This window comes from Aythya ferina (genome assembly GCF_964211825.1).
Source record: "Aythya ferina genome assembly, chromosome: 2".
Classification (NCBI taxonomy): Eukaryota; Metazoa; Chordata; class Aves; order Anseriformes; family Anatidae; genus Aythya; species Aythya ferina.
The window spans coordinates 37,238,678-37,259,719 of record NC_140297.1 but is presented as its reverse complement, the minus strand read 5'-3'; the positions used below and the strand labels follow the sequence as shown (position 1 = coordinate 37,259,719).

Below are 21,042 nucleotides of genomic sequence, written 5' to 3'. Positions count from 1 at the left end.
CCTCTGCGCTCTCATTGGCCGGGAGGCGTGTCGCTCAGCCGCCTCAGGTGGCGGAGGCGCTGTCATGGCGGCAGGGGAGGCGGTGAGCGGGGCCCTGCTGGTGGCCGAGGCGCTCCGAGCTCAAGTAAGGCCCCGGCCGTGCGGGGCGAGGCGAGGCCGGGGAGGAGCGGCTGTGCGCGGCTCGGCCTCTCCCCTTGCCCGAGCTGGGCACGGTTTGCCCTGAGGGGGGGTCCCATGGCGGCCCGGGGGCGTCAGGTAACGGGTGGAGGTGAGGGAGCGGCGGGGCTCAGGTCTGTGGGGCCGCTGCCCAGAGCCTTCGCTCGGCTCTTCCCTCTCAGGAGCCTGCTGGGCCCCCGCAAACTCACCGCAGGATGCTGTCATGCAATGTCCATCACCCCTTCCACTGGTACACAGCACCTGCAGCACGTTTGCGGTTACCAGTAGCTCCTGTTGTTTATGTAAACTCGAAATGGTGCAGAATTAGCACTAATTGTACCAAAAGCCTTTCTGTTTGGACTACCACATGCGAAAAGGTGGCTTGGTTGCCGTAAAAATTCACATCATCTTGTTATTTGTCAGTTTGCCCTCACAAAGTATAATCCCAGTTGCTTCTTGGGGCTTTTTTTAACATTAATTCTCACTGAAAGCTTAACAAGAGGAAACCATACTAGGAGTTCTCAGAGCCAGTGAAGCTGACATACTGATTAATGGGAAAATGATGGAGGAGAGACACCGTAAGAAGTGGTCATCAGAAAGAGATGAATTGAGTGCTGAGCTGTGCTGAGCCGTTGTGAGAGGAGTGGGTTTTTGAGGTCTGCGAACTGTGGAACAATTACAGAGGACTGCGCTGCAAATAACACCTGTCATTGTACACCTTAAAATGTCCCATGGAGTTTTAAGTGAATATATGTGGTGGTATGGTGTGTGTGTTTTTTTTTTGTTTGTTTGTTTTTTTCCACTCTGACATTTGAAAACCATTCTGATGGCTTCTAACATTTTCTTTTTAGAATATTGAATACATGTTTGGCATTGTTGGTATTCCAGTCACTGAAATCGCAGTTGCAGCCCAAGCAGTTGGAATCAAATACATAGGAATGAGAAATGAACAAGCTGTAAGTATCTGCCTGGTAGGACCAATCCTTTCTTTATCTGTTTTACAACAGAATGAAATCCATCATCTTACTAGAAAGAATGTAGCCTCTGAACATTCTTTTAAGGAGACAGCAGAGAAACAGCTACTGCACTAGTCTACACTTAAGTAGTCTCCCTATATTTCAGGTTAGTTGCGTAGGTATCAGAAATCAGACTTGAGGTTGTTAGCATTTTGATTGTGTTGCCACAATTGTGATTGCCACTGTTCTGGGTTTGTTTTTTTCCCCTGTAGTAACATTTCCAGAATTCAGTGGTCTCCTGGACATCCTGAGGTTGAATATGATAACTTCAAATTCAATAAAGAATCATAAGAACAGCTCTCCTGAATCAGGTGGTCATGAACTGTGTGGTTTTGCTGTCTGATCCTGACACGCATATAAGAGTGTGAGAACTCAGAGGAATGCACGTCTCTACATGGAAAGTCTGTATCTACCATGTGAGACAGGCAAACGTGCGCTAAAAAAATTTAAAAGGTGTATTTAATACAGGATGTCAACATGGTCTTTATATTCCTGTACATCACTTAGCAAGTATTCTAATTTTAGTTTTAGTTATTAGCATAATTTAAATTAATTTTGTCATGTATCTGTAATTAATAGAGAAGATTGCTTTGCACTGCAAAATGAGATGCTGTCTATCACTCTTTACTAGGCTCTTTTCTGTTAGAGCAAGGAAGACAAGAAACATTTTACCTTGTAAACAGTGAGATACTTTTATTTAGGGTTATTGAAATAGCTTGAAGACTTGTTTTAACATCAAAACATCAGGGTTTCTCTTCTCGGGGAATGGGCAGGGATGAATCAAGGATATCTTGTGGCAGGTTTTGTTTTGTTCTTTGTCCTCAATGAAGACAGAGTAACTGCTTGGCAGGGGAGAGGGTAAAATGTTTGTATGTATCATGTATTCAAGATACGATTAATATTTACATGTCCTAATGTTTCTAATTGTCCAAGTTTATTAGTTGTGCAGTGTGGTTGCAGAGGACACGTATGCAGCTGCTCCCTTTATTCATATTGATGTATGTGATTGGAGATGTATGGAAGACAAAGTTTTCTCCGGGAGTTGAGTGTACGCCTCATTTCTGAGCCAGATGTAGCAAAAGCACGTTTGTATAAGAACTTGTTAGAGCAGGAAGACCAGATTAAAGCATGAAGTTAAAAGTTTATCCTTCAGTTAATCCCTGTGGCCTGTAATGCGGTCCAGATTTGCTGCTAGCAGTTTAACCCCTGACCCACTTGCCACTTGAACACTTGAGTTATGTTGCAACTCAATAGGGGTGTGTCTTTTGTATGTTTGTCCCTGGGTAGAGATCGCTCTGATAGATTTAAGAGATCAATAGGTTAGTTTTAAACTTAATAAAAAAAACTATTTGATTTTTATTCATTTAACACCACATATTGCTAATGTTTAGTTCTTAATCTTAAACAGTAATCACTGCTATGTATTCAGAGCAGTCCATTTTTGATAACAATGTACTTTGTTTGTGATGAACATCCAGTATGCTGGAGCTGGTGCAGTAAAGTTGGTGCTGATGCTCGTAGCTGCAAAGGGAATTGGGCTTGAGAGCCTCTCAGTAGGGGCAGCTGGAACCAAAATGGACATCTTTTTTTCTCCACCCCCAGCTTCAAGATCTCGTTTTGTAAGATGTTGCAGTCTGTGAACAGTTCATAGCCCTTGGCCTCCGTGCCTGGACTGTGCGGTGTTGGATGGGTGCTGATGGTGCAGGCCAAGGCAGGTGCCTTGCCCTTTCACACATTTGGGTTGTTCTGTTCCTTTTGTGTTTTTTTTTTTTTGTTTTTTTTTTTTTTTGTTTTTGTTTTTGTTTTTGTTTTGTTTTTGTTTTTGTTTTTTTGTTATTTTCCTAAAGCAAAAGAGCAAAAGCAGCATTTTCACAGCTTTCAAAGCTGCATTTTTTCGGTGGCCAGTAATAGTCCATGAGCAAGTTACTTATTATTCTGGGACTGCTGCTTTCAACCGGTGGTCACACCTGCAAGGAAAGGCTTTTCAAGCCTACACTTAAGCTGTACATAACAGAAGACACCATGTAGCAAGCAGCAGCCTCATGTGCCTATAGCAGGTTCTCCTAGCAAGTTGGTCACAAGCCCTACTGCCAGTCCCAGAATGTGTAGGGTAGGGTAAGGTACATTTAGGCACAATTAGTGTAAGGACCTCAGGCCTGCTCCTTGTCATGGTTGTTGTGTTTATACCAGATAACTACATACAAAAAATGTTTAAGTGTTGTTTACTAGTTATATTGTATTAATTTGCTTGTATGTGAGTTGAAAACAGGCTAAGATTTAGTTAAACCCTGCTTAATGTTTCCAGTTGTCTGGGAGCAGCAGCCCTCTGCTTTAGCTACAGCTCAAAACCCCATGTTCACGAGTAGTTTTAAATTTTGACTTCAGTGCCAGCATCTGGGCTTACTGTATTTCTCGCTAATGCTGACTGCAGTTTGGGAGGTTAATGACATTTTATGTGCCCAGGTCCTTCTGGAATGCATGAGGAACATAAGGATCTGCTTTCAGCTGAGCCACTGTGTTGTGACCTTGACAGATAATATGCATGCAGGTGCTCATGTGTTAGTGGGACAAGATGTTAGATGTAACAGTAAGAATAAAAAAATCCTTTTACAAAAAATCTTCAAGTATAGCTTCAGAACTATTTACAATCTCCTAATCTCTAAATAGCGATAGTTTTAGTCACGTTGCTTCCTTGTAGAAATAAACAGTAAAAATCTTAATGGCAATGACTGTACGTGAACTTAAATTCTGTGTGCTGTTTACTTTGCCACTCAGTTCTCAAACAACATTGCCATGGAAACTCAGCACCATGCTTTGAGCTTCATTAGCAGGATTTTAGTAACACCTACTCCAAATATTATTTCTAAACTTTTGCATACCAGTGTCATCAAATAGTTACCTAATTCTTATATCAGTGATATTTTTCCTCTCTATGTCAAAGATTTATGAAAAGTAGGAAGAGATTTTTCTTGTCAGTGTGCTTTTTTTGTCAACAATTCCCTTATCTACTGCTGCAAAGAAAATAAGGTATGCTTATTATTCTTCTACTAAGCCCCACTTTTTTACTGTGACAGTTAGTCTATATCTGTAAGAGCCTGAGGATATTCAAGACAGTTTCTCCTTCCTTGTAACAGCTTATTATAAAGCTATGTTTCACTCATTTAAGCTCAGATTGCTAACATGTTGTGTTACCTAGAATTATTCATAGGTCTGAGGAAAATGTTTAGCAGCTCACTAAACGTTTAGAAAGATCTTTGGTGTCAATTACTCTTTTAGCCACAATGGTACTTGAAATATAATAATAAATAAAAAACAAAATCCCAGCTCTATTTCAAAGTAAGGGAGGTAGGCTAGAAGGCCAGCAGTTTACTTTAAAAATAAAAATAAAAATGAGAAAAATTGCAAAATGATTTTTTTTGCCTTAAGCGTTAGAACTTTCTGATTTCAAGATAAAATTACGATTTCAACCTTTCCCTTAACTTCTGAAATATGAGTCATTCCAGTGATGGCTGCATTTCTGTTCGTCGCCTGTCTACATAAATCCCTCTTCCATGTTATCTGTGAAGTCTTGAGATTTTTCATATAAACGTTCATGAGCATATCTCTAAAACGGAGAGGGTGAAGGGGTGCTTCTATGTAAGCTGCATTTGTCAGGGAAAAATCCGCGCTTGCTTAATTTCAGTATTGATATTGAACATTATTTAAATATCATGAAACAAGTTTATAATAATAATTGTATAATTCCACAATCTTTTCAACAGGCCTGTTATGCTGCATCTGCTATTGGATATTTGACTGGCAGGTACATTCCATATTTATCAATATTTACAATATTTATTTTAATATATAGTAACTCAACAGAAGCTAGGAACGTTTTTCTGTTTTGGAGCTCTTTTTTAGCATATGCAGAGATAGGGCAGTTAAACAGGGACATCAATTTTAAATTAATTGTCAGTACAGTTGTCAATATTTCTGTTGGTATGTTTCAGAGCAGGAGCTAAAACTCATATAATACTGTCAATCTTATAACTGTCTTTAATTCTTCCCCTTTGATTTCTGATTATTTGTTTAACATCATTGGTGTGAGGGGCAGAAATGACACTATTGTGGTTTGCTGCAATGTGGTGGGCCTGCTATACCTTAATCTTGTCATTATTTTACTCAACAAGTATCTTGCTAATACAGAGACTAATCACGTGCCTGCCTGTCTCCCCTTCTCCTGAGATGAAATGCTGGCTTTTCCTCGTGCACTGCATTTTGGTCTTAGTGTTGGGATTCTGTGGCTTGTGATTTAAAGGGTATCCCAGGGATCCTTTCCTAAAGTACCATCTGCTGTCTGCTTACTCACAAATGCAGACATAATGATGCAGAGGATCAATCCTTATTCTATCTGCAAGTGTTATACCTGTGATACACAGTTATTTGGGTTTTCTTCCTTTCAATAAACCCCTAGAAAGAAGATATTTTTTTTCTCCTATTTAGAGAGTCTGTAGAGCCACTAAGGAATGCTCAGTAGAGGATTTTTAAAAACGAGGATTTTTATCTCACTGGAATAAGTGTCTCTGCCTGAGTTAGACTATAATAGAGTTATAAATAAGATTGCATTGAGTCAGATGCACTTCTCTCTTTGCGAGCTTTCTTCATTGACACCTAGTGCTAATAGTGGAGTTGAGAAAACTGAAAAAAGGGAGGGCGTCCCAAATCCACATCAATGCTAAATGGTGGGGCAGATGTGGTAAAAGAAACACGGAGCTGAGAAATCATGAAGTGAAACACGATGAACCTGTGTGTATAGCAGACACAGACATTGCATGAGCGGGTGGCATGTAACAACAGTACATGTGATTTTTTTTAATTGGGTTGATAAAGTTAAATGATTTCTGACTGCATTATCTGTATTTAGTCCTTCATGTAAATCCCATGTTGTTGATGCATTTTGAAAACATAAGTACGAGTTCAATATCTTGTATTTCAGCATCTTTTCTTTTTTTTTTTTCCTTCCCTCTAGGCCAGGAGTATGTCTTGTAGTGTCTGGTCCAGGTTTTTTACATGCCCTTGGTGGGATGGCAAATGCAACCGTGAACTGCTGGTAATTTAAGTGCATTTTCTCTTTGAAATTCTAATAATTATTTGCTATTATTTGTTGCAGATACTGGGCTTTGCAGTATTTAGTATGGGAACTTTTTTTCTTTATGCAATCAGAAGTAAATTCTTCATTTGTCTTCCCTAAAAGTAATTTACTTTTTTTTTTTTTGTACTCTCCTGGATAAAATTCTTTTTTCTTACCCCAGTATGCATTATTGAAAAATCTGTCAACATACCTGATTGCATGGATATGTTTTCAAATAAAGATGATATTCAGCCTATAGTGCTTTACTTTTTTCTTTTTTTTTTTTTTTAAGAGTTTGAGCTTTTTCTAAATTGAAAAGCCATGTTACCTTTGAATTACTGTATTTGCCATATTTCATACATGAACAAATTGACAACTGCATTGTTAAAAGCTGAAGCTGTGTTTGCTCCCCACGCAGACATTTTGAGGGGTAATTAAGAATTGAATTAAATGATGGTACAGCGATAGCATGTACTCCCACAAGCCTTCACTGAAACATGGCAACTTTAGCTGGTCTGCCACTAAAAGCTGTTCAGAATGCTGTGTGAGGTTTTCTGGGGAGAAGCTGTGGTGTTACTAAGCACACGTCACCTGGAGAATTAGATTAGAAATGGCTGATGGACAAGGGAAGCTAGGTAATGGGAGCTCTAAGTAACAAAGTTTCGAACACGTTGAAAAAAGACATATAGTGTTAAAACTTTTTTAAAAAAAATCGACTGAAGTTTTGCTGTCCCTATGTGGCTTTAGATAAAAATAGATCACATGAAAACTTTGCATTTGAGCAGTCATGAATTTGGCTGTAAGAAAAAAACAAAACACATTGTGCTTGCTATTGGGCTTGCAGGAGACATTTCTCTTTTCTCACAAGTTGTTTCCTGTCTGAGATAAGCTCTGTTTACCTGACTTTATCTTGTGTAAACCTGTGCACTTGGCAAAAGGATAAAGAAGCAATTTATCTAGTTTGCCAGAAGATTTGACAATGGGGTACGCAGCTGGGAGCAGAAGTTAGAGAGAGGGCTTCTAGCTTCTGTGGCAACAAGGTGTTACGTCCCCATCGTGGGCAAGGAAGTCACATAACGAGACCAAATCTTTAAGGCAAGGTTAGCACCCAGCATTAAGTCTTGTGATTCCGTGACGTAATACCTGGCTTTTAACATGCTGCGGTAGATTGAGCGTTGGCTTACTTCTCACAGAAGGAGGCAAATGGCTGAACTGACCCCACTGGTACTGACTTTGAATAATTCTAAGGGATGGTCCTTAGAGCTCAGAGTTATCCTCCTTGAGCCTGGAGACCTGTTCTTCTGATTACTGTTTCAGTCCCATCCAGGAGAAAAAACCCTCTACTATATTGACTGTAAGAAAGTCAAGCAGTCTGATAGCACAATTTACTAGTGATTGTGTTTTTTGATTTTATTGCCTGAACACAGATTGCTTGAGTGGAAGAGCCTTTAGTTTACCCTGGAAACTTGTCACAGTGAGCTGTTGGACATGTGAATCTAGCCAACTAGGAAGCTAGTGAGGTCTTGGTAAACTACATTTCCAAGGGTATAATGTGTTACTTCACATTAAAAATTACCTACAACACTGCTGCTTCCTTTCCTGCCTCACCCTGAGCAAAATATTTTTGTTATTTCAGTTAGGCTTTGAAAATAAACTCCGAAGAAGAGTTTGCATTAAAGATTTCTGTATGCAGTCGCATGGTGCAGTACTGTTCTTTACCAGAGATTGCACTTGATTTTTTTCAGTTTACTAAAGTTCTTCTCTTCCAAGTCCATAATGCTTGAAACTCTTATTAGTTTCATTGTAGTCAGTGTTCTTCCTGCTTCACTGTTGTTTTGGACTTAATTTAATTTAACTACTTGCAGTAATAAGCACCGCTCTTACAAATGTCTACAGTATAGTGCCAGTAGTACAGTATGATGAGTACACGGGGGAAAAACTTATTTCTGGTTACAATTATATACGATTTAAAAGCAAAATCAAATATTTTGAAGGTATAGCTGTTGGGGGTAGCTATATTAAGAATAGAGTATTCTCCTTATTGTATTTCAAAATGTTGGGAAGTAGTTTATTTTTTTATTAATACTTTTAAATAAAAACATGAAAAAGGAATATAGGGTTTGTCACTGTTAAACAGACTGGTTTAAACTATCATTTAATATGGCCAGAATGTTCTAAAACTAGACACCTAAAGGCTGCTAAGAAGTCAACCACCTGATATTGATATTTAGAGTCCACCCCTGTAATGTGCTGGCCACTTTCTGTTCACGTTGATGTCTTTACAGTAGTAGGATTTGGCAGTAAGGTGAATTTACAGATGTGATTGCTGTTACAAAAACATATGTATGCATATATATTTTTTAATCCTTTTCTAGGCCTTTGATTGTTATTGGAGGGTCTTCTGACAGAAATCAGGAAACCATGGGAGCTTTCCAAGAATTTCCACAGGTACATAGACATAACTTTCTACAAAATAGTTTCAGTTACATAACCAGTGATATTTCTTCCTTCGTGTAGGGATAACAATCCCAGTTACTAACGTTTCCTAGCAGGTTGTGTAATGCTATTGATTTGCTCCATCTACTGGTTTAACATCGACACTGTAATCCACCAGATTACTTGTATTGTCTTTATCCATCATCATGCTGCAATTCATGCTGTTTTAGGTCTCAGCTGGTATTTATTGTCCTTGCCTGTCTGTTCTGAGATGGAAGAGAAAAAAAATAAACTTTACAAGAACAGAAGCAGCACTTTCTGGGAAAAATACATAAGCACTTAGTGAATGAGTGTGGCTTGACAATTTACACCAGCTGAGGAACTTTGATTTTCTGTGTGGGAGTTTTCCCCTTGTTGCTTTCAGTCTGTCATTTTTTCATTTCATTCATGTCAAAGGGAGTTGGAAATGACCAAATCGCTTTGATAAATGCGTTTAACCATTCTATTGATTTATTTAGGTTGAAGCTGGTAGGCTGTACAACAAACTATCTGTCCGCCCAAGCAGCCTTGAAGTTATTCCTGCTGTTACTGAAAAGGTATGAAAAATTAGCAACAGAACATCTTGTCTCCTCAAATGTCTCCTACTGCATAAGGTCTGTGGGTTTTTTTGTTTGTTTTGTTTGTTTTGTTTGTTTGATTTGTTGATTTTGTTGTTGTTTTGTAAAGTTGTTACTATAACTACTTTGATCATGCAGATGCTAGCTGGTGGTGTTGACTGAGTGAATTAACACCCAGGGCTTTTTTTTTTTTTTTTTTTTTTTCTATGAACAGTGCTGTGGAAAAGATTAGAAATAAATATTGTTCTAGTCTGATGTTTACTGATGCCTGCAGCATTTTTTGTTAGCTTCAGTCAGAGCTGCAAGGATTTTGATGAAAAAATGCTCTTAGGGAGATGTGCAAGAACCAGAAATGCAATAATGCAAACTTCAACTCTTTTAGTTCTGAAGTTCTGTTACTAAGTGCTTTCATTATGCGAAGATTTGGAGGGGGGAGGCGGAGATGGTTGTATTTAGATTTGAGGTGTGCAGATTGTTTTTGTTCGTTTGTTTTGCATGTTTGTCTGAGAAAGAACACATCCTTATCTCCATTCTTCAGGAAGGGTTTCAGAAGACTCCTGTAGGAACAATTTAGCCACGTCAGCCTGAATTCTGTATAATTCTGAATAATGCTGTTTTCAGAAGTGCGAATTCTGAAATTCAGAATATCTACCTGTAACAGAAGAGCTAAGAGCATAATAGAAGATGGAGGAGTTGGTTGTCTTTTTTCTCTGTTTATGCTACCTTAAATATTTTATTCTAGTATTACCAAATACAATTGCTTGTAATACAGTTGTCTTATTCTAAATTAAATAAAGAATTTACAGTCTAATACTGTGCGTAGGGAGAAATGTAAATAACTGTTAAACCTTAAATCTATAGGTATAAATCGGTCCTTGGGATTTTTCCCTGTGATGGTTCAGCAATCTGAAACACCTCAGTACATACTGAAGCATGTTCTTTGTTGTTTGTTTGTTTAAAGTTCTTTAACATCCTTCCAGATGCGTTAAAGCTAATCATCTGTTTTCTAGGCTGTAAGAACCAGCATGTATGGTCGTCCAGGTTCCTGCTATATTGACATACCTGGAGATTTTGTGAATCTGGAGGTGAATAAGAGCTCTGTCAAGTATGTACAGATTACATTCATTATTTTTCAAGGAACTGAATAAATTTTAGTTTTAAGTTTCTTTAGTATTTTCTTAAAACAAGAAAAAGATAAAAAGAAAAAGAGATCAAATAATCTGCTATGAGGCTGAAATAATGATACTAAAAATTGACTCTCTTAATTTAACTTTCCATTATAATGTTATTTGGATTATAGTTTATCATTAAGTGTGCAAAAAATGAATGAATTACTGTGATGGTAGAACACCAATGTTACTTCATCTCTGGAATAATGCTACCTATAGGATTAAAGGAACATGCAAGCAAAATTTTGGAGTCTGTTTTAAAAAATATATGTATTCTGTTCTCATAAATTCTGTGGGTAATGTGGTATGAAGCAGCTGTGGTTTTATGCTAAACAATGGGTCTTATCTTCTGACATTTCTTCTTTTGTATTTTCTTTTAAAGACCCTCTTCTATTCTGCCTTTTTTCCAGGTACGTAGAATGCTGCCCACCACCTCCCACCAGCATGGCTGAACACTCTGCTGTATCCAAGGCAGTATCTATCATCGCTCATGCCAAGCAGCCTCTGTTAATCATTGGCAAAGGTAGCATGCTTTGACTGCACATATGTAGGAAAAGACCAATGACCGAAATGATTTCTTTTCCCCACTAATGTTAGCCATCTATGTTTCACACTACATTAAAAAAAAAAAAAAACTTTGAAATTTGATGTTAAAATCTGTTCTAAAACATTTTAATTTTGTGCAACTTCCCTTTTTCATCTAGGTCAAAAGAAAAGTCGGTTGATGAAATATGAGTTTAAGCAGAAAAAAATCAGCCATTTTATTTAACTGTAAAGATACCACCAGGAATTCCCAAATTCCCAACAAATTTCTATGCCATAATACAGAACTTCAACCATCCAAAATTAAATTGAGCCCAAATACCTATTGTTCAGTGTGTTATATTTGAGTTTTCCAGAATGAAAAGTAACAGGCAGCTTTCACAATGGGAAATAGTGCGTTCTGCCACTAATGTAACCAGGCTAATTGAAACTCAGGTGGATGCAGTAAGTTTCAGTAGTATTAAGCAGTCTCTTTCATTTCATTCAGGTGCTGCTTATTCACATGCTGAAAATAACATCAGAAAGTTGGTGGACCTTTGTGGACTGCCTTTTTTACCTACCCCAATGGCAAAAGGAGTAGTTCCTGATAACCATCCAAATTGTGTAGCTGCAGCAAGATCCACGTAAATATAAAGCAAGGCTTCTAACCCTAACATCTGAGAAACAACTGGGAATTGTGGTGTTTTACAAATTCCAGGGAAGACAAAACATGTACATCAGAAAGTGTTTTCAGCTATGTTTCGCAGCTCATTTTAGAGTGCTGAAGATCTTGCTTGGAAAGAAACAACAAATTTAGGTGGATTGCTTCTGACAGCGCTTAGAATGCGGACCAGGAAGATGCTTGTCTGAGAGCTAGTCTTTTGTAGCTATGAAACCTACGGCAAGTAGATGTATCAATGTTGCTAGTGTGCATTTCATAACAGAGTGAAACTAGTGAACAGTTTATCTTAAGTATTTAATTTAGTGCACTTGAAAAACTATTAGCCTTCTACTTTAACACCAGAGAAGCAAACGGTGCACACATAACAGACAGCAAAACTTGAACTGCAGTAGTTGTGTGGTGTTTGCCATCACTGTATTGCACTTTAGTTAGAAAGAAAAAGAAAAGTATTTCAAAATCTATTGAATGAATATATAAAATTTTATTCATAAGAGTTTTTGCAAAACTAATGTGAGTGAACTGTAAGAACCGTGGCAGGGATGAGTATGCACAGTTAGCTTGCAGATGGCACATTGTTATACTCGAAAACTAAAACATTTGCCCTTTGTCAGGGATCATAGCTTTATCATTGGTAAGCATACTCATAAGAAAAATTGAGAACAAAAGAAAACACCATGTATTGTGTACATAGCTGGAAGATAAATTAACAGGAGCCTAAACTGAGAGGGCTGCAACACTCTTAATTTTGGCAATTACCGTTGTCAGTATCAGAGTAGTGAGTGTTTTGCTTTAACCTCAGCTTCATGATAGCATTTTATTAGTCTCCCGGTGTTACAATTACTTTCTTAACACAGTGTATTAGGAAAACAGTAATTTTTTTTTTCCTTGAGCTCCTAAACTCAAGAATGGCTTAATGATTGGCTATGTGAAAGTTCAGGGGTTTATGGAGCTAAACAAGAAGCTGAGGGGAGGAAAGGATTATACATACATTCTTGTGGTTATACATATATACATATATAGTTTGATGGTTATTATTACTTCTAATTTTGAAAACACTATTAAATTTAGCAACAATTCCTCCTAATCTAATTCTTGTTTGCCTTTATAGGGCATTACAGCATGCTGATGTAGTCATCTTGCTTGGTGCAAGGTTGAACTGGATTTTGCATTTTGGTCTTCCGCCAAGGTTTCGACCAGATGTCAAGGTTATTCAGGTAAGCACAACATTTACGTGTTGAAGGAAGTCCTCTGTGTTCCAGCATTGTCTAGAGCAGTTTTTGCAAATTATTTTGGTAGCATAGTTTGTGGCAAATTCTGCCCTACAGACAGTGCAATAGAGATCACGTGGTTGCGGTAGTTCTCTGGAAATAGTTGTGATTCCTTTGATTTTAATTTATTTATTACTTCCTTGTATTTTCTAAAAATGGTTAAAAAAAACTTTTCCAGCTATGAAGGACTTGGTGCTGATGTTGTGAGAAGGGCAGACACTTTCGTATAGTTGTTTAATACAAGATTGGACTCGTGATATGCATGTGATCTTTGGAGCTCTGGAATTTCAGTGGTTGAAAACAAATTGTCCTTAAATTGTGAAACCTTTCGTACTGTTCGACTGCTCTCTCAGTTGGATATTTTCAAAAGACAATTACCTTCAGATCCAGAGTCAGTCAGTCATTATAAGAGCTCAGTCACTCAGAGATGTTCATGGGGGAAAAAAAAAAAAAAAAAAAAAAGGCTATTTAACTAATTAGTGTATTTGGTAATATGCCAGCTCCTAGAAAGACAAGTTGTTAAATTGATTATGTCCCAAAGATACTCTTCCTTAGAGCCTGTGATCGAAGAGTAATAGTTGACTTAGTGCGGTGTGGCTGGCCTGCTTTCAGTGATCTGGAACATTATCTCAGTTTCCAAACTTCATCTTTTTCAGAGGAATAACATTTTTTGTTTAACTAGAATTCTTTTTGACTTTTGAAATCAGTATTTCTTCTGTTTCTTTTATCTAAAAAATGCAAAAATACTTTTTAATCTCATTTAGAGTCACTTTTTTTTCACTGTCAAGGGTTAATATTAAAAATTGACTTCAAATAAAGCATTTCCAGATGTTATTTCAGTAAAAGGCAGAGGAATTTGTTTGTACAGCCAAAACAGTGTATAAAAACAGTCAGATAATGTTCCTCACTTGAACTGGAAAAAAAATAAATCCCTATAATAACTTTGAGTTAATGGTGGCCTTTCTTTTTGAAATACAGATTGATATTTGTGCAGAAGAGCTGGGGAATAATGTGAGACCAGCTGCAGTTTTACTAGGTGACATAAATGCCGTGACTAAGCAGGTAATGTAATGTCAGGTGTTCTCCTTTTTTGACCTTAATTTCTTCTGATGTATAGTTACTAGTTTAAAACAAAAGCAAGGAAAGGCATGTTTCCTGCAATGTACTCATGCTGTGCATCCCAAGTTAAATGTTATAGATTCTGGTTTGTGTAGGGATCCTTCTTGATAACATTCTTGATGCTTGTTGTGTTCCTATATCTATTGAAAGACATCTGCAACATTTCAAATGTCATTGCAGCTTTTAGAAGAATTCAGCAAAAGACTACTGAAATATCCTTCTAATTCAGAGTGGTGGAAGAAACTAAGAGAGAAAATAAAGAACAATGAGGAAAGATCAAAGGTATTGTTATATCAAAGAAATTAGGAGTTTTCTTGCTTTAACAGGTACTGATACATAATTTTATCACTGATCTATTTTCAAACTTCTCAGTTAGTTCGGACATTTATGTCCAAAGCAAGGCTGGTGGAAACAATTTATATTAACTGTAAGTAGCTCTCAAGCCAAAATACCACAGACAGCGTATGCTTAACTTTATACAACCCATATTCTGCAAGTTCAGATGCTTTTTTCCAAGGTGGGATTAAAATAGATCAATCGTAGCAGTTCGCCCTTTTGAACTTCCTCCTAACATACAGATGGCAACTTGTTTAGAGTTACCAACAGTGAAACCTGTGTGTGTGAAAAAATTAATGTGTCGCTCAGGTTAAGCTGGGTTTAGCAGGTTGCTGTTAATGATGGGCCAGCCAAGGGAGCAGGTTGCTGACCAGAATGCACCTCTGATAAGTGTTGTGACCAGAATAAACCATACGTGACCTTGAAATATAACATGGAAGGCCAAATACTTCATCCCTACCTTGTATAGTACCATAGTATTATTTATGTATCTCAATTCTGCACCTTACTCTGTATTCTGTTATTTTTAAGGAATTAGCATTGCAGAAATCCCTGCCTATGAATTACTACACAGTCTTTCATCACATCAGAGAACTGATACCCAAGGACAGCATTTTAGTAAGTGAGGGAGCAAACACCATGGACATTGGACGAACTATGCTTCCTAATTATTATCCCCGTCAAAGGTGTGGTATTTTCTTTGTTGTGCTGGCTCAACAGACTAGAGTTTTATATAAATGTTTTCATTTGTATGAATTTTTATCATCCTTTTATAATTCCCAGAATTTTTATTATTCTTTTTAAAGTCTCTAAACAAAATAGATGTATGTTGGCTAAAGGGAAGTTATCCACTCATATCCTGATGTCCTGTCAGAGATTTTAAGTTCCCTGTGACCTGTGTGCTCTGCAGCAGAGGGATGATAGTTTCTCACTCTTTCTTTTGTGGAAAGTGAGCGAGGAGCATTATAATAAATTCTGCAATTCAGATGCTTCTTTCTGTGCTCAAAGGGTATGGTAAATGCTGATTTAAAATAAGAATAGTAGTTTGGAATCTCATGTTGAAAAGAATTCATGCAGAACAAGTGTTTCTTTGAAACATAACACTTAAAGAACAGGGAAAACTTGAGAAGATAAGTTCGTTTTGAAAATTGAATTATATATTGAACACACTTCCATGCAAACCTGTATGCCTAAAATGCAGGCACCCAAAATCAGAAATGTGTGGATGTCATCTTATTAAAGCTATACCACACAGAATTATTATAGGTAAGAATTAAGTTCCGTTTCTTGAAGAGTGGGGAAAAAGTTCTCCCTGGGTGAGATGAACCGTTTGATCTGACTGGGAAGCTTAGAGCCTTCTTGTGAAAGTAACACATCCTAGGTGAACCTAAATACTTATTTGTAAACAAAACAAAACCTAAAAACTTCCAGTGAAGTTGGAGGAAGAGTTTGCATTTTTCCCACTTTTTAAAATAAGGACACAGTAAATTGGCTTCATATTGAATTGCGCATGTCTGAAAGCAAATATGAGAAGTTAACCCTAGAGTAATCTAGTTCTTCATGTACTTTTGTTTCCATTATGTGCTTCTGACTGAAATGATCTAACTTAATTACAGCTTGCAATTTGATTTCAAAAGTTGAACAGAAGACTAAAGTTTGAACAGCATTATTTAACTGATGGCTTTCAGACTTCTAGTTACGCTTCCAAGGAATTAAATACAGAGAGATTTCATGTAGTCTGCCTATCTCGAGAGTAATTACTATGTTACTATGCAAGCTAAAAGCATATAAGAATAGTCTTTCTTTATTGTAATACCACTAGTGTATGAGAGTTCTCAATTTTAATTAGTTTGAGTATGTTTGTCTCAAATTATTTTCAGTCTTATTTGATGTTTAAATGAATATAATAATCCACATATCTGGGATCCAAACAAACTAATTGTTTATGAAACAATATTGGAAAAGTATATGAGTAATTATTAAAATTAAATTGTGGATTAACTGAAAAGTTTGAGTGAACTTCGAGATTCTAGAGAATCTTAGATTCTATGTTCTCACCTTTAGGCTTGATGCAGGTACTTTTGGAACAATGGGAGTTGGACTGGGTTTTGCCATAGCAGCTGCACTGGTAGCTAAAGACCGAACACCTGAAAAGCGAGTCATCTGCATAGAAGGAGATAGTGCTTTTGGATTTTCTGGGATGGAAGTGGAAACAATTTGCAGGTAACTCATTTTTGCTCAAGAAGACCCTCTTTGTATGTTGCCTGGATCAATTAAACTAGAAGGCCAAGAATGCTGCTGTTATAGGGTACTCTTAAGTTAAGACACAGGAAAACAAGCCAAACGCTATCCGTAGTCATTTTTGACTGTATTGTTACCAGTAACAAGTAGATCATGTTTCAGGTGAAAGTGGTTTTTTTTAATTTATAATTTTATTTTTAATGAAATGTAACACTTTCAACACCTTGCAGAAAGGTACAGATATTTCAAAGATCTTCCAAATGTATCTCTGTAGATACAACTTGCCAATCGTGATTATCGTGGTAAACAACAACGGAATTTACACTGGTTTGAATGCGGATAACTGGAAAGAGATGTTACAATATGGAGATCCTGCTACATGGTGAGCATCTTCAGTGTCTTGTTAATTAAGGAAGAAATGACCAAAATAGTCATTCTGTTCACGTTTAACGCTTTATGATTCACAGTGAAATTTTTCATGAAGTGAACCTAAGTCCTAGGGTTAGTTTGAGTAAAAAAGAACCAGTTACCAAAGGTGAGGAATTAACCTAATTACAGACTTTTGTTTACACAATGTCTAGCAGAGATGACTCCATTAGTCATCTCAAGTTCCAGTAGCAGCTCAGGCCCCACAGGATATAGAGTTCATAGTGGGATAACCTCCAAAATGACAATGGTCTTCCAAACTACCCAAGGCCTGTGTTGTAAGTATACGCTGGGCTTCTGCTTCTGGAGCTGAGATCCCTGTGCCCTGAACTAGGCTAAAAGCCTACTCAAGAGTGTCTCCAGCTGAAAAGTGCGACTGTAAGCATAGCTTAAATGGTATAGGAAACAGTTCCTCCAGCCCAGAAGAATTCATCAGACCAGAACAGTAAACATCGCATACTTTTAGAATTGGTGCAATGAAGTAATTAAATTGGTCAATCTGGCAATTCTTCCCTGCTGTTTCTCAGAGTTTTCTGTTTCACCGCAGTGTACCTCCAGTTTCTCTCCTGCCAAATTCACACTATGAGGAAATTATGTCTGCATTTGGTGGTAAAGGATATTTTGTTAAAACACCAGAAGAATTGCAGAAAGCTCTGAAAGCAAGCGTGACTGACAAGCAAACACCTTCTCTTATAAATGTAATGATTGATCCACAGTCTGACAGGAAGAAACAGGTATTTATGTTTTCCTTTTTTGAGTAGTTAGGAAGCATCACCAAAACTGCAGAGAATGCAGATGATTGAAAGGCAGATTCTCTTCAGAGTTGGGAGATGGCAAAATCAGTGCCCTTACACTGCTTTGTCTTCTTTCCGTGTTTTTTCATTGGCTCCTACTGATGCCTAGCATCTTTAATGACTCTTCTCAGACATGACAGTTGTTCCTTCCCATTCCTGACAAAATGAGACAAAACATTTTTCTGAGCAGTCTTTATTTATGTCTTGTGGATTCCATCTGGTAGTTAGTACATATTTGTATCAGGATCCCCTTACTGTTCGCCCATTCTGATAAGTATTTTATTCTCTTTTTGGCTTCCAGGAATTTCCTTGGCTTACTCGATCTAACCTGTAAAAGAAGATGAAGTTAATGGTGGTGTAAGGCAACGCATTAAGGAGAACTAAACAGAAGTGAAACCAGTAAAATTCTTTTACATAAACAGTGGAATGATGGGATTTAAAAATAAAAATAAAAATTGATACTAAAGTAATCTTTAAGTGCTGACATTGTACAAAACTGTACAATGAACAAGACACATTTTAATGCATACTAGGCTTTCTGAGCTGATTGCACAGAGACATTGATGATAAAACTGTGTAATTTTTCTTTTACTCATAGTCATATCCATCAAGATTTGTGAATTGATATCTAAATTATCTTAGCTCTGGACGAAGGGAATAAGCTGGTGGTTTTTACTGCTAGAAACACTGAAGTCTGCGATTACAGTAGCTTCATTTTTATCTGACCATCGTGTTACTTGTTTGAGAACTGATCTTGTAATGAGCAAAATGAAGGATCTTTATTATGAAAGTGCTCGTTTGCCTTGTTGTGCACTGAAGCCCACAGGGGAGATAGTTGCCTCATAATTTTACATGATGCTTTTTCAGCTTCTACTCCAGGTAGAAGTAGTGTATCAAAAAACTCAAGGACTGAGTTTGTCTATTGCAGTTGGGTTGTGATGGCCTGTTAACTGGGGCTTCTGGGGCTTGCAGGAAAAAACACTAAAATGTTGTTTGAAGTTTTACTCTTTGCAAAAGCACTGTCATCCCTGTAGGCAGAAAATGGGACTGAACTCATTAATGAGCTTTCCAGGATTCATAGGCTGTATATCCTTATAAGCATTTAAAGAAAAGAAAAGAAAAGGAAAGAGAATGTTAGCTGGAGCTTAATGTTTAGTTCAGTTGCCATCACAAAGCAACTGCCCTATGCCTGGTTAATTGTGCAACAAAAGCTCTTCCATACAGTGTATTCACTGTATAGAAACTTAGTGTCCAGCTCCCATGGACTGTGGTACAGAGCTGAGATTTTAAAGAGCAGAGGCTGGCCTACTTGAGGCTGTATCTACTGTTTTTACTTGCGTCTGACAATCTGACGTAGAACTTGGACTTTAAAAGTAGCTCTTTCTCTGTGCTTCGGTCACAGTGGCCTACAACAACTACGTTCAGTATACAGTAAGCAAGTCACTTTATATGTTCTTAAATACACTGGCAGGTTCTTTGTTATTCTGCATGTATGACAAAATTCTGGCTTTGATTGGGCTTTGGTTGCTTTATGGTCAGTTATTCCAGTAACATTAAATATTAATTAACTAATGAAAGGCATTTGGATGACTGAAGGAAGAGAAGGACTGGGCTGGCAGGAGGTCCTGGGCTACAGTTAGATGTGCTGCAAGAACCTTAGCTTGTTAGTTCTTACACTTCAATCTGGGTATTATTTTTGTGCAGGTCTATCTGACGTGAGCGAGTACTGCAGACTGCTGGAGATAACACTACTTGCTGTGTGTTTGGCTATGTATATGTGGGGTGTGAAAACTCTAGTGTAGGACTGCTGAGATGGCAGAGTTGCTGTGTTCTGTGGGGTCTTCTGCAGGGAGCATGGAGCAACATTGGGTCTTGGCACAGGTTTTTGTTTCATTCCTCCTTATAACTTTCCACAAACTTATTTTAATATGTTAACTGATGTTGATGTGTTTAACTGATTAAACACGCTCTATTATGTAAAATGTTCATAAGAGATAATGTTGGGGCTGACCAGAGGGGCAATCATTTGTATTTGATAAACAAATGCATAAATTCTTGTTTGATATTTAAAAATTAATAAAAATATATATTTTCCTGGTGTTTCTCCTTTAACAAGAGTACTTGAATTGTGTTAACATTTTGTGTCAGCTGTAGCAAATCAGTTTAAGTTGGATTTGTAGAAAACTTGTTGATTAACCGCAATAGTATACACGGTTCAGTTTAATAAGGCAGCTGGAAGATGGAAAGTAAAGAATTTGAAACTGTGGAGAGGTGACAACATAATTGATACCATTAGTTTGGATGCCACTGAGCTTTTGAGAAGCTCAGAAAAGAATTAGCACTGCATTTCTTATAGCTTTAAACTAGACTAATGCCATGATACAATAGAAACTCTCAGGTTGTAGTAATTAAGGGGTATTTTTCAGGAGAGCAAACATAGTTTCTATTTATAGAAAGAAAAAGGAAATTTTATTGAGGAAAGTGAAATTCATGCTACTTTGTTTTTATAGCTTGCCTTGTCTTACACCATGGAGTTGCATCTAAGGGGGGTGTTAGGCAGCTGAAACTGTATGAAAGACAAACATTTTTTCAGAGTTGAGATGGGAAGAAAATATCTTTGACATGTCCCCATTTTATTAAAAGGAGCAAGAAACTACAGATCTCATAGGTCTAGGGAGTGCTGGCCCATACGGCTTTAGCCAGTGTGAAATCTTTCAAGGCCAGAGCACAGAATTAAAGGTACTGAACAGTCGCAAGGCACTGAACTTGCGAGGAACAAAAGGCCAGGGCATCGGCTGAGAGAAGATGCTGTGGAAGAGGTACTGCCTGTAAGGTACTTTGTTTAAATTATGATTGAATAAGGCACAGCTCTGAGTCTTTCTCTCAGGTAAACAAAAAATATTTGAATATTTGGTGTACCTGTTATGGGTGACCTCTGTCAATCACTAGTTTAGTTCCCGTGAAAGCTTTTCTTGCAGTGGCCTGCTCAGGTTGGGGAAACTCAGCAGTTCAAGCCAGCAGCGATTGTCCTCTACATTACACAGTCATGCACAAAAGGGGCCTGTCGCAAACCCACAACCAACAAGCGGTGTAAGAAAAGCATTACAGAGGCTTCTAAAACCTCCCAGCTAACCTAACTGTGCAACCACG

General features: G+C 37.6%; 1 protein-coding gene across 2 annotated transcripts; it reads left to right on the top strand.

Annotated features, from left to right (window-relative positions):
• The first annotated feature begins 46 nt into the window (after positions 1-46).
• HACL1 (2-hydroxyacyl-CoA lyase 1) lies at positions 47-20,004 on the top strand. Of its 2 annotated transcripts, none has more exons than XM_084507557.1 (17): positions 47-124; positions 1,008-1,112; positions 4,934-4,974; positions 6,181-6,261; positions 8,658-8,730; positions 9,237-9,314; positions 10,346-10,440; positions 10,915-11,027; positions 11,535-11,670; positions 12,817-12,922; positions 13,955-14,038; positions 14,276-14,377; positions 14,963-15,117; positions 16,496-16,654; positions 16,947-17,054; positions 17,646-17,832; positions 18,194-20,004. In XM_084507557.1, exons 1-17 carry the CDS (start codon positions 65-67, stop codon positions 18,224-18,226), a joined length of 1,716 nt encoding a protein of 571 aa, XP_084363683.1. In that variant the 5' UTR covers positions 47-64; the 3' UTR covers positions 18,227-20,004. The 2 variants fall into 2 exon arrangements, with proteins under 2 accessions (XP_084363683.1, XP_084363684.1); XM_084507558.1 differs by lacking the exon at positions 47-124 and adding an exon at positions 199-915.
• Positions 20,005-21,042: the final 1,038 nt, after the last annotated feature.

Coding starts and splice junctions, on each gene's coding strand:
- HACL1 (XM_084507557.1), top strand. CDS start 65: ATGGCGGCAGGGGAGGCGGTGAGCGGGGCCCTGCTGGTGGCCGAGGCG. Junction 8,731..9,236: donor CTTTCCAAGAATTTCCACAG/GTACATAGACAT, acceptor TGATTTATTTAG/GTTGAAGCTGGTAGGCTGTA. Junction 10,441..10,914: donor GTGAATAAGAGCTCTGTCAA/GTATGTACAGAT, acceptor CCTTTTTTCCAG/GTACGTAGAATGCTGCCCAC.